Source organism: Melospiza melodia, chromosome 9 (assembly GCF_035770615.1).
Source record: "Melospiza melodia melodia isolate bMelMel2 chromosome 9, bMelMel2.pri, whole genome shotgun sequence".
NCBI classification, from domain to species: Eukaryota; Metazoa; Chordata; class Aves; order Passeriformes; family Passerellidae; genus Melospiza; species Melospiza melodia.
The window spans coordinates 17,836,392-17,864,089 of NC_086202.1; the positions used below are offsets into that span (position 1 = coordinate 17,836,392).

At 40.6% G+C, this 27,698-nt stretch overlaps 2 protein-coding genes across 2 annotated transcripts in view; one reads left to right on the forward strand and one right to left on the reverse strand.

Annotated features, from left to right (window-relative positions):
• WDFY4 (WDFY family member 4) overlaps positions 1-27,698 on the reverse strand; it is a 114,260-nt gene that overhangs the window by 16,218 nt on the left and 70,344 nt on the right. The window contains exons 45-54 of the mRNA XM_063163594.1: positions 25,292-25,440; positions 24,042-24,162; positions 22,429-22,514; positions 21,022-21,084; positions 8,203-8,245; positions 7,291-7,410; positions 6,697-6,814; positions 5,901-6,010; positions 2,134-2,287; positions 434-525 (exon numbers count right to left, since the gene is read on the reverse strand). Coding sequence (XP_063019664.1) covers positions 434-525; positions 2,134-2,287; positions 5,901-6,010; positions 6,697-6,814; positions 7,291-7,410; positions 8,203-8,245; positions 21,022-21,084; positions 22,429-22,514; positions 24,042-24,162; positions 25,292-25,440 — 1,056 coding nt within the window. The remainder of the gene's footprint in view (positions 1-433; positions 526-2,133; positions 2,288-5,900; positions 6,011-6,696; positions 6,815-7,290; positions 7,411-8,202; positions 8,246-21,021; positions 21,085-22,428; positions 22,515-24,041; positions 24,163-25,291; positions 25,441-27,698) is intronic.
• Positions 17,424-18,291, forward strand: LRRC18 (leucine rich repeat containing 18). The gene has a single exon (XM_063162807.1). The coding sequence runs from the start codon at positions 17,437-17,439 to the stop codon at positions 18,289-18,291; it is 855 nt and encodes a 284-aa protein (XP_063018877.1). The 5' UTR covers positions 17,424-17,436.

The window sequence follows — 27,698 nt, forward strand, 5'->3', positions numbered from 1 at the left end:
CATTAAGGGCAGAGAATTACATTAGGTTTCCCCCATCCCAACCCCTCAAAATAAAAAAGAACCTTTAGTAGTTCTGGCGTGACTCAGAGATGGAAAGTAATAATTTAAATAAACATACAGATTGTTACCAACAACATGGAACTGTATGCATATAAATTCCTGTGCATTATATTATGTTCTCTTACACTTGTGGGCTGAGATATGTTCATGCCACAAACCTACACATAATCCACATCTGGTCTGGAAAGTTTGCCTTGATTGAAGGTGAATTGTTAGGCAGAGAAGCAGTCATACAAAGTTCAGAACCAACACAAACTTCAGAAAGGCAGGATGCATTTGGATCCAATGTTTTCATTTGTGACTCTGGCGTTCAGAACTTCATTTTAAGTGGGACCCAGACAGCAATTTATCACAAATCTTTATATTCACCTACCTGTCTGTGCAGAAAAATGAATTTATGGGGGTCCCCATCTGCCCAAGGAGGAAGCTGCACATCTCCCAGCACTGTTCCATCCTGCATGCAGCCTGCAGGAATTACAAAGGGAGAATCCAAAACAAGAATCGGACACGTTGCAAATAGGAACAGCTTTACTAAAACACTGAAGTCAAAGGAAATTGAGGTGGTTTTCCCACATGCAGTTTCAGGTTCATCAAATTTAGTGCCATAGAAGACTGAAGAACCAGTGTTCTGGGATTTCTGATCCAGTGATAAAGGAGTGAGAAGATGTTCCAGTAATTGTCACTAACACAGTAAAAATGTGCATGTCCTCAACACAAGCCATTTTAGTACAGAATGCAAATGCAGACAAGACAAATGTGTTTGCACAACTTTCTTTTTATATATAATCCTGCAGGCCTTACTGCCAAATATTCTGACCAAAGCAGCCACTGAGAGGGATTTTGTTCTCAACTCCTTTGCAACCTGATCCCTTTCAGAAGGTGAGCATGTGTTCTTAATTCAGAGCGCAGTGTTGTGCAACTGGATGAATTCAAATCTAAATTGAGGTTCAGCTCTGGGACCACAAGTTTCTGTACAATTTAGCAGTGAACAGATTCGGGTTCTTGGCTTTGCCTATTTTAAAATCTTCCTGCATATTTGCTCTCTACTGGCAAGATTCTGGTGCCCTTTGGGTCCCTGCACTCTGTATTTTGATTTCAGCCAGACTTTGTTTCTTGGTCTCCTCTCAGGAGGAAACTACGCTAATTCCTTCTTATCCTTCAACAAACTTCTAATAGATTTTTTTCCCTTATTCTTATATAGAAATATAGAAATATAAACATTACTATCTTTTAGCATGCCTCATTTCACTGATACCTTAAATGTAATATTAGCTAGATTTCAATGGGTTAAATTGCCTTTGCTATCACAAATTCACGATGATTCTTCAGGTATTTTTCCTCTGCCTTAATTGTTAACCAACCAGTGTCTATTAAAGAAAGCAACTTTGCATTGCAAATGGTGTGAAAGTCCTGTAAAATTAAGTGAGTCAGAACTGCCATGCCTGCCATGAAAAAAAACTGCCATGCCAGAAAAAACTAGTGTTTTTTCTGGATTCTCTCTGAGCCTTCATCATGGACGCAGAAAGGTCTAGAGACAGTGCACATTGAGAGGGGACTGTGATGCTGCTTGAGAATAGGGAAAATGTATCAAGTTCATGTAAGTTGTGCAGATCCTTTGAAGATGAGCATAAGGACATTTGGAAACTAATCACCTTGTGATCCCATGCAGAGCGAAAAAAACAAAAACCTTTCACCAACACCATTTAGCAATTGACATATCTCCAAAAGAAGAACACATTTCCAATAATTACACAAATATCATAATACAGCCGAACTTTCAAAAGCAGTCAACTAGATTGGCTATATAAAAATCTACTTTTGTGTGACAAAACATGCAATTCTTTCACCCAGAAATTAATAGGAACTACTTGCTTCTTTTCCTGGGCTGGAAACTTGGTTCTTCTGACATAATTCAGTTTTAGAAGCCTGTATTCTTGTAGTGTTATTTGAATAAAAACTGATCTCGTGGTTAGAAAGACTCATCCTGTCCAGAGACCAACTCTTAACATATGATCTGGATCTCTCCTTTTGGTAGGATGCTGGAAGAACACTTATGTCCCTTCTAGAACTTACCAAGTTCAAAGTGATTTGCATTGGTTAGGAACTCTGGCAAGTAAAAGAACTCAGGGATGAGCTCCCTGACATCACTCATGTTGTCCCTTGATGCTGATTCCCACGTGCTCTTGACACTGTGAAACATCCGGTCTGCAACATCAAAACTCCCACCCTGTGAAATGGAGACAGACCAAAGGACTTCAGGGTGAGCATTCTGCTGCATTAAAAACATATTTGCCAATTTTGCAAGATTCACTGCCCTTTTGGCTCCCCCTGCATACTTGCACACTTAGGTTTCAACTCCTTTAGATCTGCTCTGCTCAGTCTGGCAACTGCAAGTCAAGAAGTAATTTTTGCCATATCTTTTTTTAGGGAGAAAATATTCTCATGAAACAGTTATCAGAAGACAGTAGTCAATAAATCCCAAGTGCTGAAGCCCCACTCCTTGCTTGTTTTTTGAGATAGACTCACACCAAAACTCAACATATATTCCAGATGGAAAGATCCCACCCCTCTTTCCCCTAAGGTGAATTCTGGTCAGGCTTCTGGTCCAGCCTCATCTTTAAATGACAGCACAGTTCTGCTTTAGCTCCTCGTCCTTCTTCCTTATACCAGTGACAATTGTGAAGCCTTCCCACACCCATTCAAGGGACAGAGTGAAAAAGTGGCTAATCACATGAGCAAGCCTATCTGGAGTTAATCTGATGCACAAGGTCATCTTGCTCTTGATCATTATTAGGCAGGGACCCTTGGAGTCAAATTCAAATTGAAATTAAAACAGAGTAGAAGGAGGACTATAAATAAATCAACAGCTAACAAGTATCTCATTGAAGCATATTAAAGGGCTTTGTATATTTAATCTGCACACAGTGTGCTGTGTCTGGTGGTGATTGATGCTTTTTCATCTTTTTTTGCAGCTTTTATGAGAGCTGGTGGTAATCTCCTGAGAAACAATATGATTTGTAATAAAAAGATTACCTGTATTAAATAAAAATAATATATACATAGGAAATGCTGTTAGCGCGACAAATCTGGTTAAAGATATTACCACCACGAAAAAATGTGATTTTTTCCCTGGCTGTCTAATTCATTTTAGGGAAAAGTAATATCTTTAAAACTTAAGCCTGTATTATTTATAAAGGAAGCAATAACTGATTTTCCCATTTCCTATATTAATAAATTTATTTGCATATATTTATATCAGAATTAATGAGTTTTCTCTCTCTATGAATGCAAAAACTGCACTGAAAGGGAAAAAGAGAATCAAGAATTGCTTTATGCTTTTAGATTGCAAGACAACGAACTCTTATGACTTTTCTACAGCTAGACAGAGTAAGTCTGTTTTCTTTCCTTTCAGTAGAGGCCTTACTGACATCAAAAATACTGGAAAAATATGCTTTTTAAAACTACAGTCCAGCGGGATATATACAAAGGAAGTAGGCAAAATGGTCTCCAGAGAGAAGTCAGAACTCCACAAGTTTGTAACACTAAGCATCCATCACCTTGGTGCTGCTCAAGACCCAAAGACCTCAGTGTTTCTAAGAGTTGCTTATGAAGGTGCAAAGACTTGCCCAGAGATGCTGAGAAGTTGTTCCCTGCTGGTGGTGACTGCTCAAGGGTCAGTAACACCATGAGGAGTAAAGACCCTGCTCTCTATAAGTACTTTTGAGAGGGAAATGTCAGGAAAAGTCAACCTGATAGCTGAAATGCAAGAGTGGGATAAGAATAAAAGGGGATAAAAGAGTTGAATTGATCAAAAGCAAATTTCAGTATTGAGGGCAGGTTCTAGAATGCCTTTCCAATAAAGACACTGGACATGGAAACCTTACTGCTCTTTTGTGGTGCTGAGACCAATTCTTGAAAAGAATCCCAGGAGGTACCAACCAATACCTGTTTGAAAAGCCAATTTTTCCTCCATTCCAGTACAATATGAACAGCACATGCAAACTTTTATCCAGAGCCAGATTTCAATACACTTAAAAAAAGTGAAATAAGGTTTCTCCTGTACAGTCCCACTACTGAAGGCAATGCTTCCTCACTTCAATGCTTCTGTGGTCAGGTGCAAATCAACTGTTTGACTCGAGAGACAAAATGTTATGCCAACATAAATTTTCCACAGAGAGTGCACCCAAATTGTTGCATGTCCTTGTCATGTATTCAGACTACCCATTTGCAGATATATATGTAGCTTTTTCACTTTTTAAGAATCTGAGAAACTTTCAAAGCTCCCAAAGGCAGTAGCACCCTTCCAAGGGTTTAAGTGTGGGAGTTCTCTTTTTGCAACCTGACATTGACTTGATCACACAGTTCTCAGATCTGCTGTTTGCCTGAAAGCATCTCCCAGTTAGCAATTCCTGAGCTACCACAGGACCAGTCACCTGGGGAACATGACAACACTGAGCTCAGCAGAACATGCACCAACATAAAAGCAAAAGAATAAGAACAGAAGGAGTTCAGCAGTTTCTTTTAGTGGGTTCACACCCAGAACATTTTTTGCGTGTTTGAGATCTCAATAGCCTTTGAAGATAATTATGCTCACAAAACTGCTGGTTACCTGCTGCTCACACAAACACAGCCACAAAGCATTCACTCAGACTGTGAACTCATTATGCATGAAAAGTGTGCCAGGGAGATCCAACAGCCTTTGTTGTTTACAACAAGAAATAACTGCTCCACAGTCATTCATGACTGCAGCTAACATATGGCTCACAGAGTGTGATGGCAACCATTGCCTCAGGTGGTTCACTAACCCATCAGCTACTGCTGGTAACAGCCAATATCATAGGGCTTATTACTTAATTAACACAGCACTTTATTTGTATTACTTCACTGGAAAAAAACCCAAACCACAACAGCAAAGCAACGTGGAAAGCTGCAGGAGACATGGCCATCCTACACTATGCATACAGCACTTTCCAAGTGTGAAATATTCTGGCCAAGCTATCTTCCTGTATTTCTCCATAAGGCTAGGTAGATTTCAGCAAGATACTCTCTAAAAATATAACTTGGAGGATTGGTCCTCCTGGTAGACCCTGTTATAACACAACAAATTACAGAGAAGACAGTAACAACTCTCTGCTACAGCCCAAGTGTATTTGCTTGAGCATTACCAACTGCCTGCTGAAAAGGGCAATCAGGAAATTTGGTGCCCCTGTATGCTGGGGAGGTGGGAAAGGTACACACAACATTCAATTTCCATAAATTCAATTCCATGGTGAAATCAGCTTGGCACTATATAAATAGTAACAAGTTCAGAACAAGATTACACAAAATATTCCTTCTGGAGCACTGGATGTAATCTCATCCCACTTCTTCAGGAAGTCGATCCCACGATCCCTATAATTTCATACCTACCATAACCTACATGTCCTCACCTGGCCCAGGAATGTTCTTAATGTCACTACAACAAGCTCCTAGCACTTGCCAGTAGCTGCATGGCTGTACTTGGGCTTAGAAGACCTCATCTTACAGAATATCATACCAAGTCTCATGTGCCCCAAAGCCAGAAGCTTATGATCAGACAAGCAATAAAACATCTATTTGTTCACGTGCCTCAGCTCTCACAAAGCTAAATAATCCTTCTCCCTTGCATCAGCCATAGTCTCCTTAAGCTGTTTTCACTGAATTCAACTTTCATGGCATAAATGCTGCCCCAAGTAAGCCCCAAGTCCACATACAGAGTACATCAATAGTCAGGAGAACTAATCCTCCTTCATTATACAGCCACAGTAACTCACTGCACGGTTCATAACAAGGAGCAGGAGGGAAGTTATCTTGCCCCTTACCTGCAGAGAACAGAAGGTCTGGGTAAATGGCTCCATTCGCACCAGGTAAGATGCCACTATAATTGCTGATGAGTAGTGAGTACAGTAATGGCACTGGGCTGACAGGTCTCCTGGAAATTGCACACAAATCAGATTCCAGTAAAAAACCCCCACCATTTCAAGCCCATAGCATCCAGTTACCACAACACAACTAAACAGGGAACAGGTATTTTAAGCAGATGTGTTCAAAGACCTGTGAGCTTCAGCACCCCTTGCACTGACTACATGCACTGAATGTGCACAGTTACTACTGAACTATGTTCATTTTTTGACTTCCACATTTCATTTTCTGAAGAACAAGGCCTTTAACTTTCAAAAACATCCCATTCTCTAGTAGTGCCACTTGATCTCCAGAGGTCAACAGCCTCAACATTCTGTTTCCTTTTCTTAAGGTAGCTGTTAACCTGCGTGCAGCAGCCTCCTACATGTGGCTTAGCTAACAAGTAAGACCAATGTGTGCAGCTTTGTTTTGTTACAGAAAAACTGTACAGCACAATTTTTTGGGAACATTGCTTTCTGCTGTAGCTTTTTTTTTCCTGTCAAAGGGAAGAGAATAGAATGCAGCAGTACAAGGCACATAAGGCCGTAATTGCATTTTTTTCAAAGACACATTTCTCTTTGAATTGTCAGTTTGTATACAGCAGTGAGAGAGGCTCTCCTTGGCATGGTGTTTCCCTTAGCCACAGATCTGCAAAGTTTTTGGGTGCTCTGACAGGACTCAAGCCTCTGTTGTCTATTAGCCTCCTAAAACACTCACCCTCACTTTTTTCCACTTCATGGAAGCGCTGGATGAACTTTTGTTTCCTCTCCACAGTCTGTGCTCCCATGGGCTTTGTCAGGTCTCGAAATGTATGAGGATCAGTGAGGTTTAGAGTCTGAAAAGAAACACAGCAGAGATGCAGATTTTAAGATCTTAGACATCATAACTATCCCAGTGACACTGGGAGGTGGCAAGGCTCTGTTGGAAGTTTCACTCATGCAAGAAGGTTACAGGTTTACCCTCCTCTGGAACTTCACAAATAAAGGACCTGGCAGGTTCTAAATTACTCTTAAGGCTTTTCTATCCAAAACTATTCCTCTGTGTTCACAGAAACCTGTCCATGCCTATCTGCTGAGCTGATGCAGCATGTCCTTAACTAGGTCTGTATTAAACAGATGTTCATCCGTGGAACGTGATCCTCAGTCTGCTGACTTGTAGATAAAGTTAATCTTATGGAATCAGTACAGTTCAAACTAACTACTTCAAATTTTAAACCTTTGGTCTAGACCCCTCTGCTTCAATGGCATCATTCATCAATCCTTTGTGCAGTTGCTACCATAGAAAGTATGGAATTCTGCAGCCACCACTGACCTCAGAGTGGTAGTCAGCAAGGACCCATGGAAACACAGGATACTGCATGTAATCATTGTAGCTGCGGCCAGCCAGAGTGTTCAGGTACATGAGGTAATCAAAGTTGCTGATCTCCCTCTTCTGCAGGGAAGGGAAACAAGCATTAAAATCTCCAGACTCTGCCCCTAAAAAACCATGCAAAAGCACCCTCAGAGGCCTGTGGCTCCCAGGTCCACCAGGACAAGAACTATGTAAAATAGTGAAATCAATCATCCTCTCCCATTCAGATCAACACAATACCTCTTACACAACAGTCCCTTCCACAGAACCTGTCTTCATTCCGTCTCTTCTTCAGACAGGCCATTTGAATTTGTCTATAATCACACAGTGCTTTTATGCTGTATTTGCATAACAGAGCATTTTTTCTTGATTTAAAAGTGAGCCAAATGCATGCAGACTGGATATTGGAAAATCCTGGACAACTGCCTATACAGAAAAGGCTGCACAAAGTGCTACATATGAGCAAAAAGGTATGGATTTCTTCATTTGCCTTGAGTCACCAAGATCATGGCTACTGAAAAGTAAACATGTCTCCCAGCTCAGCAAAACATCAGTGCAGTCATTTAGCTGTATAGATGATCTGTGAACAGGCATTCAACTAGGTGGCTCTCTTTGGTCTCAATTTAAAAATGTGCATAAAATCACACTTAATCTGCCAGACAGTAGCACCATATGTTTCATAGCAGGAGGAGCAAAAACTCTGCAATAACCAGATGTAAATACTGTGCTCCTCTTGCCAACAACTTCACCTCCAGCAGTGAGAGAACAGCTTAGGCCTTGAGGTACATGTGTACACACACACACATCTGTGTGCAGACGTATCTGTGTGGTGGAATTCTTTGCTTAAATACGTGCAGCCAAGATTTTGCTTACCTGCCACTTTTGGAGCATTGTCTTTTCCCCTCCTGAGTGTTTCCTGTATGGAACAAACATTTGATTGAAACAGCCTACTTCAGGACAATAAGAGAAAGTCAGCACATTAACATCTGTGCTCCCTGTGCCCCCTGCTCCCATCACACAGAAAGAGAGAACACCAAGGCTAGAAGGCTGAAGTTTCATCATTGACCAAATAATTCCAAAATCAGAGTGTCGTTGATTAGGTTAGTGCTGTTCTGAGACAAGCCACACTGCTCAGCTTGTATTCCCAGCCTCATGCCATTGTAAAACTATAGAGTGCTAATGACAGGTGCCATTAAGCCTGCCTGATTCTATTCTATTCTAAACCTTTATTCTCAAAAGCTCATGCTTTTCTGAAGCATTCAGAAAACACGGACTTAAAAACAAAACTCTCTCAGTCTCCATGTCAAAGACTTTTGTTGCACAATCCACTTTGAAACCAACATCATTCTTAAAGAGTGGATTGCCATTTTAATATTTTTTAAAGTAATAAACATGTCATTTCCACATTTTTGCTTCTCAAAATGCAACTTGATATTAAAACTTAAAAAAAATAACCCAGATCAACAAAAAGCAGGGGAATTCACTTGAAAATAAGAGTCAAAAGTTCTGAGGAAACAAAAGTTTCATTTCAACTGCACTGAACCAGAACGTATGTCATTATCTGAAGACCATGGACTTGTTCTTGTCAACATCTAGAGACCAAACTGAGACAAGTGACAACTGGATTATCATGGTTTAGCCCCAGCTGGTAAATGAGCCCAACACAGCCCCTTAGGCACTGTCCCTGCATAGGGATGAAGGAATTACAGGAGGAAAAGTGAGAAAACTTGTGGGTTAAGGTAGTCTAACAGATAAAGCATAGGACGTGCACGCAAGCAAAACAAACCAAGGAATTCACTCACTACTTCCCGTTGGCAGGCCAGCATTGAGCCATCTCCATGGCTCCATCACATGTAACCATGACTTATGAAAACAAATGTCATCTCTGGGAATGCCCCGGCCTCTTACTCCCCCAGGTTCATATGCCCAGTGTGACACAGTTTTCTGTGGAACGTGCCTTTGGCCACTGGGGATCAGCTGTCCTGGCTGCGTTCCCTCCCAAGGTTTCACGCACCCCAAGCCTCCCCATGGTCCTGATGGAACAGTTTGAGAGACAGAAAAGGCCTTCACCCTGTATAAGCACTGCTCAGCAGTATCTAAAGATCCCTGAATTATCAACACTGCTCCCAGCACAAATCCAAATGTGATTTTCTTCTACAACGCGGAAAATTTACTCTATACCAGCCAAAACCAGTACACAGATTGAAGAGACTTTTCATCTGTCAAAGTAAACAGGCTTACTGATGTGATACTGGTGGTAAGAGAGGCTCTTCCCTTCAAGAGTAAAACAAATCCTAAGGGGCCAGCTCAGAGTCAGTCACTTCACTTCATGAAGTGTAAGGATATCTGTACAGCCTAGATTACAAAACTACTGCAGGAACAACTAACTGCTACTTTTTACTCCTGTGTTCTGTATTGGACCACATTAGAAATCCACAAAGCAAGGCTTAAAGTAGCTTCAAAGATCTAAATAAAACACCAGAATTCTCTATGATCATCACCATTTTATTGAATTGGCAGTAGTGTTTTCTTGCCAACCACCTCTCATGCTTATGAATAATTTTGCTGCTTATTCAATCATGGACCATTTAATAGTGTACATACAGGAAAAGCACTATGGTTTACACATTATTTATTTTATTCTTTGCTTAGAGAAAAGCGTGTGTCCAAGAGAAGGGCTTTGAATGCATAAACATGAAAGCCAGGAGGAATTCTAGCACATGGTCTACAATTCCTAAGCTTTGCTTAAGTCTCCTGCTAAGCATTTGAAACCTAATAATGATAGGCTATGTTTCTGGAAACCAGTACACACACAGGTGTAGAGTTCATGTCCAGTACAGAAAAATATCATCTTCACTCTTTGTCCAAAAAAAGACTAGCATATACAATTTACACAGTGTAAACCAGAGGGAATTCTATTGAGTAGTTGTGTTGCACCCCCAGTTTGAGCAACACATGGCTCATGAACGTGGGAACTCCGAAGTACAAAAGCAGTACCATGAACACTTACCGTTTAAAATACAGTCCTCTCACACTCACTGTGCATTTCACAGAGCGCTGCCCCAGTGGCCTTTGTAAGGCCTCCAAGACACATTTGGAACTCAGAGAGGGTATCTTAAAGGGATGTAACAGGATCAGGATTCCTGGCATTACTTGAAGTGTGGTTGGATTAGGCTGTTTGTTACAGAGTGATCAAGTGAGGTTCTTCCCTTTCCACAGGGGCATACTTTCTCACTAAAACCATCCAGGTTTATTTTGGATTTCTGGTTAAGTTAGAGAGCAGGGGAGAGCATTATAAAATGCTTCACATGAGACTAAACTGGGCCAGTCTTGTGTGGATGTTATACAAATATACATATGTTGATTTGTGGGTGCCATGACCCCCTAGTGAAACACTTGCTCTAGTCATCACAAGCCTTAAACAGCTAATAGGACCACACAAGGGTCAAAATCATTCTCCCTGCTGACTTTGGGAGCCACTACATAACTCAAAGCTGTTGACAAGTTCACCATGTCATGAAAATAAGCCAGGCTAAATGTAGTCCCTCCCCTGTAAAATCCATCTTTCGGGGTCTCAGAGGATGCTCCCTCCAATTCCCCAGAGATCTGAAATTCTTCACTCTCCTCTGTTGACTCAGGGTCTCAAAACAAGAATTGCATTGCAGGCAGCTAAAGCCTATTCCAAACTTCTCCCTGATAATCAAATAACATTTTTCCGGCCAACACCTCTCTAGTCAGCACAGCAAAAGCTCAGTGTAGATGAAGGTCAGCTACCCAACTGCAGTAAGTGAATTTAAAAATAAATATGTAATCAAAGGCTGGTTTGTAAAAGAAACTGAAGTGCTTTATCAAGATAAATAACTGCAGTTCCAGAGGGAGTGAAATTATATGAACTCAAGAGAAGTACCTACAGACTTATCTATATTTTAATTTATAAGGTATTTGTAGGATACCAGCCATGGCAGAATGTAAACACGATGTGTACTAATGATGATCCACCTTTGGCTACTCTATATGTGATTTATTAATCCCTCTTCCATTAACATCAGACTATGATCTCACCCTTGGATAGTGAGTGTGCCATTTGCTAGAGACAGGTGGACCTCAACCCATTTGGAGATTCATTGCAGATGAGATAATCTCAAAGGATAAGATTTTGCTCTTACTAAAATAAATGCAAAAATTCCAATAAATTTAATAGATTCTTAGATTTCTGCCTTAATTTTCTTTTTTTTTCCTTCCATCCCTCAGACTACAGTCTAAAAAACTGTGCCAAGGCTCTCCTAAACCAACTTTTCTTTAAAAAACTTTGCAACTACCAAGGATATTGTAAGAAAAATCTCCTTTTTGGTAACCCACAACTTAGGTTTAAGGCATACTATTAACACAGGAAAAAAGCCTTGAAAAGAAATACCAACTTTCCCTTATGAAATAATCTATCTCTCTCAAACTTAGAAGAGTGCTAGGTTAGATTACTTTACTCTAAAGGTACAGCATCTTCCTTGTTTAACTGTATCAGTCCACCTTCTGGTTATGCTTAATCTGTGCTAAAGAATTGAGATGTAATTCAAAATAAAAAAATAAACATCATATTCAAGTAGGGCTCCTTGAAGCAGGGTGTCTTGAAAGGGCTGGAGGGGGGGAGAAAGGAATCTCCCTCGTGTATGGAACATGTGCATTCACAGTGCTTAAACCAAAGGGATAACATTTCCACCGTGGAGATGCTGCACTCAGGCATACTTCAGGTCATGAAGAAACACATCAAGTAAATCCAGTTAATTTGTTTAGGTAAGCAGAATGCAATCTCCATCCCTGGAATCAGACATTAACATCATCAGCTTCTTTATGCCAATAATATCCTGGTCCTGTTATGAGCAAGAGAGGTCTCAATGTTGCATCTCCCGTAAAGAATACCCAAACAAACCACTCAGCTTCTTCTCATCCATAGTAGGATTTCTTTCAGATATTATTTTGAAATTATTGTGATCAGTTACTAAAAGCTTGAGCTTGGTAACTTCAGTCATAAGGACAAATTTCAACAAATTCACATGCTCCAGATGGAAGTCATTATACCAAGCGCACTTTTGAAGGGTCACTGATAGATATGGCAGATAGATGCATATGAACAGATAAATTGCAGCTCAATACTCTCTGCTGCAGCATGGAATGAGCCTTCCCTCCTGTGTCCACATCTATCCCATCTGGCACGTGGTAGGGATGATATCACAAACATCGTGAGTTTGAACACACACAGACAAGTATCTCTCACTCTGCTACAGCCAAGTAAAATGAAATAGTCAAGTGACTAAAATGGACAGTGTTAAGGCAATGTTAGAAGCTGACTAACAGCATCTAATGAGCTCCAGATGCTTTTTCTTTTGGCCTAATTTTAAGCACAACATTTCCAGCAGGGCACGCCATTCAGTTCTTTTCCATCCAGCTCGATCTTGCATTCTGGAACCAACCATTATGCTAATGATCTCCAAGGGTGTAGCACTCCTGTTGCTTGGTTACACAAGTTTCATAAGCTGCAGAAGCAACACTGAATAGCAGGACCCTGGGCTTGGGGGAACCCTTTAGCCACTCCTCACCAGCATGCTCACACAAGCTTGAAGAGCTGCCATTCTCCATCAAGGAAGTACCATTCTGAATCCACAGGACTGTGCAAAGGAAACTGTCCTGCGTTTCATGCTCATGGCTTTATTTACAGACTGAAAGACTAATTCATTATTCAAAGAAGAGCGGACAGAGGACACCTGCACAGTACCACCCCACACTACTGAGAAAAACCGAGCAGCTTGTGACATCTGCACCTCATCCTCTGGGCCTTTCAAGCTACTTAGCTGGTAAGATCATACACAGGGGTCAGCCTGGCAGGATTGTTAAGATGAAACAATGTTTTTGCTTATTCTTGGTGGGCCTTTGTTTTGCAAGTAACTTTGCACTGGGTGGTAATACAGTGGCCCTGAAGTCACCTGGAAAATAAGAATATTATGAAAGGAAACTTTTCTCAAACTATTTACTCATGGTGCAATTTAGTCTAAACCTGACTGCTTAAGACTGCATTTAAGACGGTCATTGAATTAATCTCTTCCACAAGAGATCACATCCAACAACAAGAAATGGTAACAGGCTTGTGAGCAGGGAGGTGGAATGGTTTGGCTTCACACAAAATCATTTGCTGTACAAATGATGGTTTTAAGCTCTGCATGCAAATATTTCACTATAGATGGTAGTATCACCTATTCCATGGGTGAATTAGCACACGTCACCTCACAGCCTTCCTGCCACAGAGGTGTGCAGGGAATGCAGAGCTCTGCTGGGCTTGCCAGGCCTGCTCTGCAGCATGCAGAATTCCAAGAGGAAATTCTCACAGAGTAGATCAAGATGGGCTCAAGATGGTCCTGTGCAGCTTTGAGTGCAGTGAACCAGGAAGCACCAGCTCTAGAAGAAAGTAACAGGCAGAACCATGGAGAAGCAGGTCCCAAAGCACCAACCAGTGCTACGGGCAGAAGGCCAGTTCTGCTCCAGCCTGGGCTGGGAAAGGAAAGAGATGTTCAGAGTTCAAATATGCAGTCTTTTGGGATCAGAACTTCTAAGGGAAGGCTTAAGATACAATGGGTCATGACTGACCCCTGTGCAAGTGCATAAGTGCAGATAAGGACTAATCCCCAGTCCTTCCTTGCCTCAGAGAGACACTGACAGTCTTAGTAGTGATGCTCAGGTCTGTTCTATCCCTGCAGCTCCCAGCAACAGTGAGCACCACAGACAGCATGACATCCGTGACACACATTTTCTATTAATTTCTGTATCAGATCCACCTCTAAACTCTGGGCCTGTTAAACACTCCTAAAGCTTTGGTTTTTTAAAGCCCATCCAGGCCAAAGATTCTAACAAGTGTAGATAGAAAGGGAAAGGGTTTTCTAGTCAAGATCCATTTTAGTGAGATCTTAGACAGAAATACAGCACGCTCCACCTGAGGAAAAGGCTTGCCAACAACTCAGAGGGTGAAGCCAGCAGTGCAGTGCACATTTAGAGAAAACAGGTGGAAATTCTTATCACCATTTCTTAGATGGTAGGGCAGCACATGTACCTCTCCCTCTGCCTTTCCAGGAGATGCACTGAGGCATAATCAACATTTAAACAAGGAGGACTCCTGTGATTCCTAAATTTTTTAATATCAGTGGCTACAGAACTAGAGCCCTCTTACACAGAACCAAAGATAATGAGACATGGCTAAGTAAGCTCCATTATCTCCAGCTACAGCCCTGTAAAACACTGATAATTAGTTTACAAGCATGCAGAGGCAGGAGAGCTATTCATCCTCTTCAAGTTCTTAAACACACTAAAATGTTTCTGCAGTCCTCTAGTACTAATCCCTATTTTTGGAATTGCAAGTCATATTTTTCTAAGTTTGAAATATGGCCCCAACTTTTAACCCAAACTAAGTAGCACTTAGAGTGAGCACTCCTTAGGGACTTGATCAGTGCATCTGAGAGGTTCACAGCTGGATGTAAAAAAAATCTGGCTGAAGTAGGCTGTGGGAAGAAACTCTTTGGAGTCTGCACATTATGCAGTGCATCATACAAAGAGAGAAATCACACTGAACTGTTTGTTTGGACTTGTTTAAAACTTGAAAGGTCCAGGTTCAAACTTAATAGCAGCTTGGAGAGAGTTATTGACAGAGAAATACTCAAACCCAGCAGGCTGAGCTGCAGCAATCGCTCAGCCCTGTACGCCAGGCTCCCTCTAGTGCTGCCAGGCACACACAGCGCAGAGGGGCCCCGGCGCCAGAGCAGGGGCACAGATGAACGATTCCCTGCCTAGATGGTATTTTGTGAAATAGGGAAAGAAAATATTTTGGCTCGATGTTCTCCTTTTAGATTTTAAATAAAAAGTAATAGAAAAAAAATTTAGGAACAGAATGCAATGTTTTCTGAGATTTAAACATGTGTTTAAAAAGCATTTAAAAATAAATTATAATTTTAAAGTTAGGAAAAAAAAAAAATTTTTTTCCTTGAGGCCCCCGTTCATTTTTTTAAAAGCATACTTATTTGACAAGCTTCATTTATCAAAAAACACTCAGTGTCTTGGTCAACTCATCCAACACAAAATTCTAACAAGAAAAAGTCAGGCCCAAAGCTCATCTGGTTCATGTCAATTACAGGAAGCTGAAAGTCTCTTTCCATTCTGCCAGCATGTAAGAAAGCTCCCCTACAGATCTTGTCCTGAAGCATGGTGGTGACCTCACCTCTGTGCACCAGAAAGGACTCAGGGTGCTCTGTATCAGCAGCAGGGCCCTGGTATTCCACATACTGCTCAACTTGATCTTCACAGACTTGCCAACAAGAATATTGCATAAAATCCTTAAAATGAGTGAGCTGTGATTAGAAAACCCTGCTGTTTTGATCTCTAGAACTTTCTAGTCACTCCTGAGGAAATTATTTACACTAACATCAACAAAGGTGAAAAGAGTACTTATTTACACTGTGGAGTACTTTGCCTTTGCTTTAGTTACCAGTCAACATATAGATAGAACAGCATTGACCTTCTTGGTAATATGGTTCTGTATGTACTCATGAGAGATAGAAACCTGGGAGTGACACACAGAAACATTTAACTGCGAATATTTTCATGTAAAATAACAAAAAACCTACTTTGGAACGCGCCCTTAGGGCAAGACTGAATCCACTGCGCTGCTTCCAGTCCTTTCTGAAGCATCTGCCTCATTACAGGGCTCTTGGGAGAGTGGGTGGTAGCTGGGTTAATGCTTCTGCATTATTTGGGCTATGGCATGTAATTGAAAAGAAGCTGAAATGCCTTAGTTGTAGCTTGAGCTTCCCCTTCATGTATTCACACATGATTAATGAGTAGCCAAAAAGCCTGAAGGGTTTGTAGTGCAGTCTCTCTAATAGGGACATGTATTGTCGACAAATCTATATTTTGTCCTAAATAATCATTCATCAAAGCTGCAATTTGACTCTTCAAAATTAAATGCCAGAGCACCCAGACCTGAGATTACTCAGCTGTAACCTGTGCGCTTCTCTAAACTCTCACTGGGAGGGACATTGCCATCAATTTCCAGGGAATCAGCCTATTTCCTTTGCCATTAACCATAATTAGCAGCTGTATTTGATGGCCTTTGATTAGAAAGAGTTCACCAAACCAGAGAGTAAGTGGACTGTACTCTTAGAGGCCTCATTCCAGGAAGCATGTCACACATGCTGAGCATCAGTAGCAATCAAAAATCTGACTCCTACACCTATATGGATTTTTCTGTGGGCAGGGCACCTTTGCAGTGGGAGACTCTCTATCCCACAGCATGAAGAAAATAACAAGGTTAGAGTATCCAGAGGAGGAGACACTTAGCAAGGCCTGGTTCACATAGCATTAAGCAGCACTGACATCAATCCCTGTTGCAGTTTGTCCTGTAAGTGATGTATGAATTGCCAATCATTCTGGCAAGCCTAGGAGCCCATCATGTTCCTGAGTCCCGGTCAAAACAAAATTCTTAATAATTTCCTTTAAACTTTTAATCTTCCAATAACATCCAGAGCCCAAATCTCAAGTCCATTACACAAGAAATTGAACCAACCTGTTAGCAAATGCTAGGCCTGTAAAGATGGCAAGTGTTGGTTTGGCAGAATTTTGGACGGCTTTTTTTAATGCAGTCTCTAAGGACTGTGTTGAGACCTGCAATATATTTTTCTCCTCTCCTCTACTGGCTGATGGATAATAATGTATTTCATTCAGTTTCTTTATATCCTAAGCTCAAACCAGTATTTAGGAATGAAAGACAGCAAATGTGTCCCACTTGTAATTTCACCCTGTAATGTAACATAGATGTCACATTGCAATGAAATTATATTATAAATTATTAGAATTTCACCTACTGAAAATACTTCAAAGAAGAATTTTCAGAGTTGCAGATTTTCAGTTTAAAAGTTCTGACCTCAAAGAAAACCAACTTCAGAAAAGTCTAGCAGTAATATTAACATGTAACTGTTATTAACATATAACTGTGATTAACAGCCATGGCTTTCAAAGGCCTTATTGGAGTTCTCACATTCTATCCACAGGGTCTGGTGTCTGTTTGTCAGCAGAGAGATGCCCAAGGGAAAAGGAAAAGGTCCACAAGGGAAAAGGATCTCCTTGAAAGCGGCCAAAAATTCAATGCGAGTACTTTTTAATGGAAGGCGCCGGCTTGAGCTGAGCAAAATGGGCATTGCTGTCTTCCCCAAGGTCCTTCTGCAGCTGGCTGATGTGGAGGAAATTGATTTGAGCAGAAACATGATAAGAAAGATTCCAAACATCATTGAGAAGTTCCAGAATCTGATATGGCTGGACCTGCATAGTAACCAGATTGATGAGCTGCCCCCAGAAATAGGCACGCTTCGCAACCTTACTTTCCTGAATTTATGCAACAACAAGCTGACCACAAAAGGTCTGCCAGAAGAGCTGACCCATCTCAAGAACCTGCGTACTCTCAACCTTGGCTTAAACTGTCTTGAGAGTATTCCCACCACTCTTGGGGCCCTGAAGGAACTTATTGAGCTAGGTCTTTTTGACAACTCCTTGACCATCATCCCGAAGAGTGTGAAAAAGCTCCCCAAGATTGAGAGAATGAATGTAAAAAGGAACCCTTTACCAGAATTTGCAGAGGAAGAGGAGCCGATTGACACCATTAAACGTTTAGAATCGCTTTACTTAGTAGAAAAGAAAGACCTGTGCGAGTCCTGCCTGCTGACCTGCCAGGGTGAGAGGGACGAGCTGCACAAGTTGGAGAACATGACACCTGTCCCCCCAGAGAAGCCAAATTTCACTTCACTCACCACACCCAATTCTACTGCAATAGATAACCAAGAAGAATGGAGAATAAAAGAAGACAATCCTTCAAATACACCAGAAGAAGACAATCCTTCAAATTCACCAAGGAACTCTACAGAACTTGAAGCTCCATGAAGTCCAGCCCAAGCAAATAAAAAGCTGACTTCCCTCCTCCTCTGTTTTCCTGCAGTTCTGCTCTTTAAAGATCAGCTTGGTTTTAGAACTCAACATAGATATCTGTGGTCTCTAGAATGAAAACCATAACAACTAAACCAGATGTGTATTTGGAAAAGGCTATTTACATCTGGGTCTGTCCCTACAACTTGTTCTCCATGTTTGGGCTTTTTGGGGTCTTTTGTGTGTGCAGTGTCCAATGAAGGGATCTTTTAAACAATAGGTTTTTCTAGTAAATCCATTCCCGCCATTAAGCCCCAAATATTATTTCCGCTCATTTTCATAGGGTGAAAAACAGTTGAACTATGTTTCATTTGGAGGAAAAGACCTGGGAACTTTCTGCTGCTGGTGGCTGCCACCAAGCTCTCAGAGTCTCAAATAGGCACTGTCAGTGTAGGAACTGCGAGCCTGCTCCAATTTAGCAGAGGCAGCAAACACAATTGTTATGCTCAGGAGTAACTAAGCAGTACAAACACAACGCTTAGAGATAGCCAGTGATCCTGGATGCCATCAAGAGGCCAGATTCTGCAAGTTCTTTGGGATTTTGAGTGCTATACCTAGGTGCAGCAATCTCCAGGTTGTACAACACAATCAGCATGACTGCCTGTATTCAGCATTTTGCTGGCCTCTAAGTCTCTCTCCAAGGAGGATGCAGAAGGGGTAGGAGAAATATTTCTCTTTTTAAGGGTGTCAGGTTTATCACTTAAGCAGTGACTAAAGTGATTAAGAGAAGAGTCACTGACTTCCATGATCCAAGAGTCAGCTTCTGCATTGACAAAAAGTCTGGTACCCCCACAGCACTTCTAGCTTTCTGTTGGCATGTGCATATGGACATGTGCACCTCAGCACACACATTCACTTGCTGAAATCACATCTGTAGGGCACAGAGTGCTGACATCCTGCAAACAGCAAAATACAGGGACAAGCAATGAGCAGATTGTAAAAGCACTCAGGCAGGACATGAGAAAGGCTGGCAGTGGCCATAATAACCTATGGTGACAGCAAACATTTAAGTATATTTGAATGAGGAATAAAGTGCCAGGAGCACTTCATTTTTTAAATTACTACAGTAGAGCCTGGGAACTCCTGTGTGTTTCCTATGGACTAGGTGGAAAAATTGATAAGGGATTTCCCAGAAATTCTATTACCTCAATGTCATATGATGAATCAAACAAGTAATTTCTTCTTTCCGTGCTTCAACTGTGCAATTATTAATAGTATGTCTGGGCAAAGAATTTAATCTGGCCTGCCTCCTTGTCTCATGTATGGCAGGAAGAGCTGCAAAGATGTGGAAGTTTGCCATTGTCCCCTTAGATGGGGAAGAAGCCCCAAATGCTGCTTTTGAAATTTTCCAACTCTGAAACAGCTCAACAATTCAAACAAGGGAAGAGTAAACTCATCAAGTCCTCAGTCCATTAGTTCTGACTGGTAAAGGGAAGCACAGCTACTGAGGTAATTTTCTCTAACTTTCCACTTTAACACAACTTTTCTGGCTTCAATACTTAAGCAGGGATTAAAATAAATTTTACATTTATTTTATTTCAGTTCATGCTCTGACATGGTCCAGCCAAAGCTATGCCAAAGACCCTTTATATTCTCAGAGTGAGTAAGTTTTGCAGGGGCTTCTCTCAGCTAGTGGAAAAAAACTAAAGGCAGAGCCTTACTGGAATTCAGGACAGGCTGCTTTGGATCTAGGCATGCAGCCTCTCTCAAATTCTGAGATTAATCATGAGTCAAGTGTTTCTTCCAATAACCACGAGCACAATTAATGCCCAAATTTCTTGAAGCTCTAATGCATCTTCTCTCAAGACATTCTCACCTCCTGAGCTCCCAGCAAGCAGGGGGAAAGGAAATCCTAGAGCCAGTTGCTGTTTACACAGAACAGATCCCACGCTCCACAGCCAGCCATCACCTCTGGCTTAGGTTGGGCTCTAGCTGGAGCTGGCTCCACATTGCACTGGTACTGCTAGCCAGGTGATAAAAGTGAAAGCACTTTCAGCACTGAAAGTGCTCACTTACAAGACAGATAATTATCTGCAATGGGTAGACTGAAAATTAAAATGGAGATAGCTGACAAGCTGCAACAACTCAGGGGCAATGTGCACCTCAGGTCTCAACACAATTCCTGCCTCAGCAATCATTTCAGAGGACACCAACTGGGCACTCAGGGTTGTGCTCCCCAGATACCTAAATTGAGAAAAGTTACTCTAACTCATGGAATGCATAAAACATTCTCTCAAGCACCTCCCACTAGGAGAAAACTTTTTCCTGCCACAGTAAATCTGAGGGACAAGTTAGAATCTCTTCTGTGCAGCTAATACAACATGCCAAAGCATCCATATGTACATCACTGTCTGCCCTGAGCACACAATGAAGACATTGTTATGTAAAAGCATTATGGATTAGCTCTGTCCTCACCTCACTATCTCTTCCCACAGAAACCATTTGTGTAGAGTTTATCAATAAAGTGATACAAACGAGATAATTATTAATCATCTGTGCACAGTCAGCTTTTTGACACTCATCTTCATACTGTGATGAGGTATGCTAGAATACTTTTTGAAGTCCTACTAACACATTTGAATTTTTAAAGGGATGGATACAAATAGGTGTTTCTATATGCTTTTTAAAGGTGTAACTTATTCACATAATTGCACTTATTACAATTATCCAATGTTTCCTATGTTTTACCTTATATTTAGGGATTCCTCTGTTATCCCCTTCGACTTCAAAGCAGGTTGGAAAGAACAGAATCTATAGGGGATATGAAAGGTCACATTATTGTTATGCAAATGGTTGTTAGGACACATTACATATCTATATAACTGCTTTGTCCTCACAACTTTCTTCAGGAAGCCACAGCATTGTCCTGAGACTATAACCTAGGACAGAGCTATAAGACAATAGGCGAAAGGATACATTAATATTAAGGAGTTGCTAGGGGCTGGATAAAAGCAGTTTCTTTCCCCAACAGGACGTTGAATTTACATACACGGTTGTGGATTTTTTGGTTTAAGATGCTATTGAAGTCAGAAAATAAGAACCCACTCAGACATTTATTTAGCAGAAATTGCAAAAAGAGGCACCAACCCTCATCTCAGCCATTCATATTTACAATTGTTGTGGATTTATGATGACTGACAAACTATACCCTTGAAATATACACTTTTGGTGACCTTCAGCTGAGGATCAAAACCTTGTCTTGAACTGCCTTTGAAAGATTCCCCCAAGAGATTCTTGACAGAATTCAAAGACAGCAAAGATAAGGGCTGGCTCTGGGGCAGATCCTGGTGCAGGATCTAAGCAGCCTGTTTGAAAAGGAAGAACAGACAAATCTATACTGACTTTTTTTATTAAATACTGCAATAGGGGTTGTTGAGAGATTTCAGGAGCAGAAGGAATTCCTGTGATTCTTTAGAAATTAACAGTACCAATGCTCAGTTTGGACTGCAGAATTTAGTACAGGAAGCACTAGCGCTGAAGTGGATTTTCCTGTGTAGAGGCCAGTGAATGCAATCCTAATCTAATGACCAGAACTGCAGTAGACAATAATATGCAAGAAAACATTAAAAGTGCAAATTAATCACTTCATAGTCTTACATTCAAGTTCCATTAAACAAGACAAACACATAAGGAGAATTTTTTAAAAAAATGCCATTGTTAGAAGGTAACTTTACAAAGATAAAGTTGGAGAGACAAAAATATGTTATTCTTAAAGAATCTAGTGATTCTATGAGGGTTGGAAGAAACCTTCTTTCACCCAGTACTGTGAGGTGGCTCTCATCTCAGCGGGAGGAAGGAAAACAGCTACAGTCAAAATTTCCTGGGATGAAGGGACACATATCATCACTGGGTGCTGTAAAAGTCCTGCACATTAGGTCCCTTGATAAATCAATGGCTATATAATGCTCCAAACAGTCCACAAGTCAGCAAAAGGAAAATTTCAGCGCTAAAGTGTAACCCATTAAAACTCAAGGAAAAACTGGAAAACCAATCTCCTGCAGCAACATAACACAGACACCTGACACCAGGATAAATAAGAGTGGTATACCAAGCATCACCAGGAGCATTCCCACGTTATTGTGAGCTAGTCATTACCTTTTAAAGATCTTATTTCGGTCACTGTCATGGAAGACAAGAAATCTGGAGTAGCCATTTTTGAAGAATATTTCCAAGGCGACCTCCTGGAAAGGTAAATAATTTAGTGTGAGGAGCTGCAGAACAAAGCTTAGTGCTGCAAAGGGTCCATCATGGCCTGTCCAGTTCTTCAGAGGTTTAAAAAAAAAAGACCCTGACTTTTTTGACAAATGTGCAGAACTAAAGCAAAATATGTCTAATATTCTAAATTTCTTCAACTTGTAGGGATGGTCCCACAAGGTGACTAGCCGTTCAAACACTTCCTTGAAGCAAAACCAAACTCCAGATATTGGTTCCATCACTCACCTTTTCCTTTTGCTTCTGAAACATTTTTTTTCATGAAATTTCAGTGTGATTAATAACACAATAGTAGCATTAAGTTCCAACTAGGTGATAAAGATAACACAGAGGGGATTCTAAATAAGAGTTTCTTTTAGAAAGCAGCCATACTGCTTGCTAAATTAGGACAGAGCTCAACAGAACTGCCAAATAGTTTCTCCTGACTAGAAGCACCAAAGGAGAACAGGGATTTTATGACATTTTGCACAAAAACTTTGAGGAATTGAAGATGAAAGATAGCTTTGCTCCCTTTTCCCCATCCCCAAAATGTCTCTATACTTTCTTTTGCTGGGCATTTGAATATAATCCCCTTATTTATTTAGTGAGAGGTCCTTTTCCCCCCCAAGTCATTCAAGTAAAACTATAAATAACATGTAGTGTCTGGGAACACAGACATGAATTTCAATCCAAATGTGGCAGGTGCAATACAAACCTAGAGAAACACTCTGATGGCACGTGGCCCATACATGATTCACAAATAAAATATAAAGCAGAAAGGTAATATGAGAGCAGCTATGACAATAAACACCTTTCAGCATTTGCTCTGGAGCTCAGCTTTCCAAACCAGGTCTGCTCAAGTGTTGCCGTTGCAGAACTGGGCCAGTGCTTTGCTCTGGGCTGGAATATGTGCATGGACAAGGGGAGACCAGCTGAGGCACAGTCACTGCCAAAGCAGCAGATCTACCTGTCCTGCAGGGAAAGCACAGGGAATCAGCTTTCCTCTTTTTCTGCAATGTTTTTTCAAAGAAGTTTTTGGCATAGAGTCCCAGCACAGGTCTGATACGGATACCTGAGTTTTCAGTTCATTAACTGAACAAAACAACCCTGGAACAACAAAAAAAGACCATGGAACAACAATAAAAAACCCTAAACTACAAAACTCCTCCAACCAATAAGCTCAACCTTTGACCCAGTCCCATTCAAAGACTACTCATCTCAACTTTGGGTCACACCAAAAATTTCTATTTTGTATGGTTAAAAAAACCATGCAACACTGATAACCCAACAATTGATAAGTCAACCACTCCAGTCAGGGTGGTCAAACACTGTGGTGTGTATAGAAAAGATATTGTATTAGCAAAGGCGAATAGAGCAATGATGTGACAAAAAGCATTTTGATACTCAAGCGAAGACATATCAGCAGTCTTAGCGGAAACTGAGCAAGTGATTTTCAGTCACATGTCATTACTGCTGTTGCAGCTTCCCCTCAAATGACTGAGCATGTTAATTCCTACCTGCAGGAGAAAGCGCATCAGATGGATCTCTTTGATATCCTGATAGGAAAAACGGGAACACGTCTGGTCTCCCACAGCATGGTCTTTATGACATAAGTTGAAAATAAATGGATCACTGATTCTGGATGATAAAAATAAATAAAAAAAAAAATTTGAAACAAAAAAAAAATGTTCAAGAGGGCTTTCCAGGTTAAGTCTTCCTTTGAAGAAAAATAATACCAAGAGATATCAAGGTCAACTGGGACATACATAAATTGAAAACAAAGCTAAATAAATAAAGCTCAACACTAAAGGCAGATTTTATAATAGTTACCCAAATAAAGAGCCTGTGGAGGCTAAGGGTAAGTTTGAAGTTGTTTTAGTATATGCAAGTAGGAAGACATCAATGTTTTGCACACATTGGAGACTGAGAATCAGCAAGGGAAGAAACTTGTTGGGAGAACCTGAAAGCCCAAGTCAAAGGTAAGCATCATATGGACACACAGCTATTGTAAACAGCAATTACTTGGAATTAATAATTAAGCAAATAATTAATTATTATTTTAGTAGTGTATATGTAGAATTGCAATCAAAAGCCTAGCCCACAGAAAATCCCTTAGAAAAACAACCTAAGCTTTTATTAGATCCAGTCTGATCGATCCTCGAGTCACCTGATCAGATTGACTGATATTAGACTTCGTAAGATTTGGATGCAGAGTAGACAGGCAGTAAAAATGCTGAGCTTTTCACTGTCCCACTGGGCTTTGCTCATGAGCACACAGCATGCACAAAGAGCTTGGTCTAACAGACTCATTTGCAATATTGATCACTCTCAATAAATCATGAGTCAAGAGATGATAGCAGTGTGCCAAATATTAATTACGATTCTGTCTTGGAGAAACAAACAAAAATCTTATGAGACAATGAAGCTAAAGGCTCCTTGTCCTAACTGTTCCATATGAATAAAAGATGTGAGTTACTCAGAAAGAAATTTTAACACTATAGCATAACTGAAAACCAGCAATGTAGGTGTGAGATTGTCCAACATCTGTTGAAGATGGGTGTTCTCATGGCACCTCCAAAGCCTGTGAACAAGCATCTATGTTAGTTATGTTAAATAGTTTTTGTAACAAATGGGAATGGTGGAAGACTTCTTGTTGTGCTATTATTCTGCTTGAAATCCCCAAAAATCTGTGCAAACTCAAGGTATCCATGTGCCAGTACTGAATTTGACCAAGCAGATCTCTGGAAGGGAGGAGAGAATGACTCACCTGGACAAGCAGTGACGAGTACAATAGACTTCCTCCTGAAGGGATAACACAAAGCACTCACAGATGTAAAAGTGCTCTTGGCCAAAGAGCAGCACCCCTTCCAGTGCTGTATGACCCTGCACAACTGCCATGGAGCACTTGAACGTCACCTAGGATGGAGACAAGCATAATAAGGCCAGGAGCTGGTAACACAGAGCCAGTGATGCAGAACAACACAAGTTTGTACCAAAACCCTGCCATATTGATTCTAGGGTTCACAGTGACAAAGTCACAAAAATCACCATATGACTGACAGAAGTCCAATCAGAATATAGGAATCTATCAATCTAATTGTCTTAAGGATTTAGATAAACATTCCAGAATTTTTTTTTTATTTCCCTTGATATACTAAGACTCAATTTCTTGTTTTTACTCCCAAGTAAACTAATTTGGCCATTACAATAGAGGAATTTCTAAAACACAATTTAAAAACATGGAAAGTTTTTCAACTAAGTATTTTGTTTATTATATATGCCAGTTGATAGAAAGTTCTTGGGAATTAACCAGTTTTGATAAAGAAAAGAAAGCCCTTTTTCTGGAACATTTTTTATGGCTGAGAGATGGTGCAGAAAGTAAACAAACCAATTTAGAGATCAGAAAATTGTGTGGCCTGCAGAAAATTTAAAAACTCTGATTTTAAATCAAGCAGTAGTTCATTGCAAAGAACATCTCTTACATTTAGAAGCATGGAGTTCATTATTTTTTTGCATGAGCATATTTTATGCTCATAAAATATTCTATATATACTCAGCTCCAAAAGTTACATCCAGTGGTTAGTACAGTCAACTGGGATGATCAAGGTCAACTCAGCGTTGTGCCCAGTTTCAACCAGAGTTTTCAACCAGTACCTCCTCTTTTCCTAGAAAGGGGGCAGTAGCTAATCATCCATTAGGCCCAGCCTCAAAAATATTGCTCCCAAAATTTCCAAACACTAATACTACCTTACCTACTAAGAAAACTGCTCACTGCTGAGCTCCTCCTCTAAATTAGCACAATCCTGATTTGCACAGGATCCAGAAATGAGTGTAGAATTTTGCAAGCTGAGTCCTTCTCAAGCTGCAAGGACCAGAGGGTGGTATTTACATAACAGGACAACTTTTCTAATTCAGAAATGTAATGCAGTGTTCCTAAGAGAACACACTGATAAGTATGAGAAGTATCACAAAGTCCATTTTTCTCTACTAAACTTCATAAGGACTAGGGAGGTGTATTACTTTATGGAGCATGAAAAATTGACCCAGAAATGGAATTAGTTTTACTAGATCATGTAAAGTCAATATGATAATATGTAGAGTAAGTACGGATCTACTTCACTCTTTGCTTTTGTTCCTAAACTCACTATTTCTGGAGTCAAATCTACGACCTTCCTTGCTGCTCCAAACTACACATGATGTAGCTAAGATCAGCTGAAGCAGACCCACACTGCTTCACAAGCTTTTAGTCTTTGATGTTAGGATAACATAAACATTAAATTCATGAGTAAATTAATAAAATCTTCTTTCCACACTTAAATACTTTACTGAAAAGCCACTATTTTACCAACAAATGGGGTGCTTCATTTTGAAATCACTTAGTGGGCACAGGAAGTTGTTACCCTCATTCTGGGTTTAAGGGGGAAAAAACAGCCCTGGGAGATTTCTGTGGGTAAGTTTTCATAAAAACTTCTTCAATCTCTCTCCCCTCTAAATGATTTCCAAGAGGACGGTAGCATTTTTCCATCACCTCTCCCACAGGAATGCCTGTCTCTGCAGGGATGTGCCAACCACAGAACTCTGTACTGGAGCACCTGCCATTACGTGGTTAGAGACATGTATGCCTGCACTGAGAATACTGGGGAATTCTGCTCACATTAGCAAACCACATGGTTTCCTGAAGTAATTAAATAGGAAAAAGATTGCTTCTTCCCAAAAGGAAGGTAACTGAATATTGAAACATCAGGCAGTTGCATAAAGCAGCTCCACAGACACAAAGTTAAAATCCAGGCTTCTGAGAAATCCACCTTACCAAACCCAGAGATGATCTGTGTGGGTATAGGAGGCATGTGGATCATGAAGGAGGTCTATAATCATTAATATGGTCTGGCACAAAAAACTACTCTGCTATTCTGCCTAAGGCAGAACCAGGGCATGTTAGTACGACTTGCTGAGGGGGAAAAGCACTTAACTTCTCTTTCACAAACCTCAAACTCTAAGCCCAAGTATTGTGTACTATCCAACCAGAAACTGTCAACAGTAACAATCCCTTTCTTCAATTCTATATTATTTCTTCAAACTTATATTGTTAATTAAATCTGCATTATTTGAAATACAAGAGCCCTTCAGCCGAGTAAATTCTTTTTCATTTGGGGAATGTGACTTCTATTATTGCT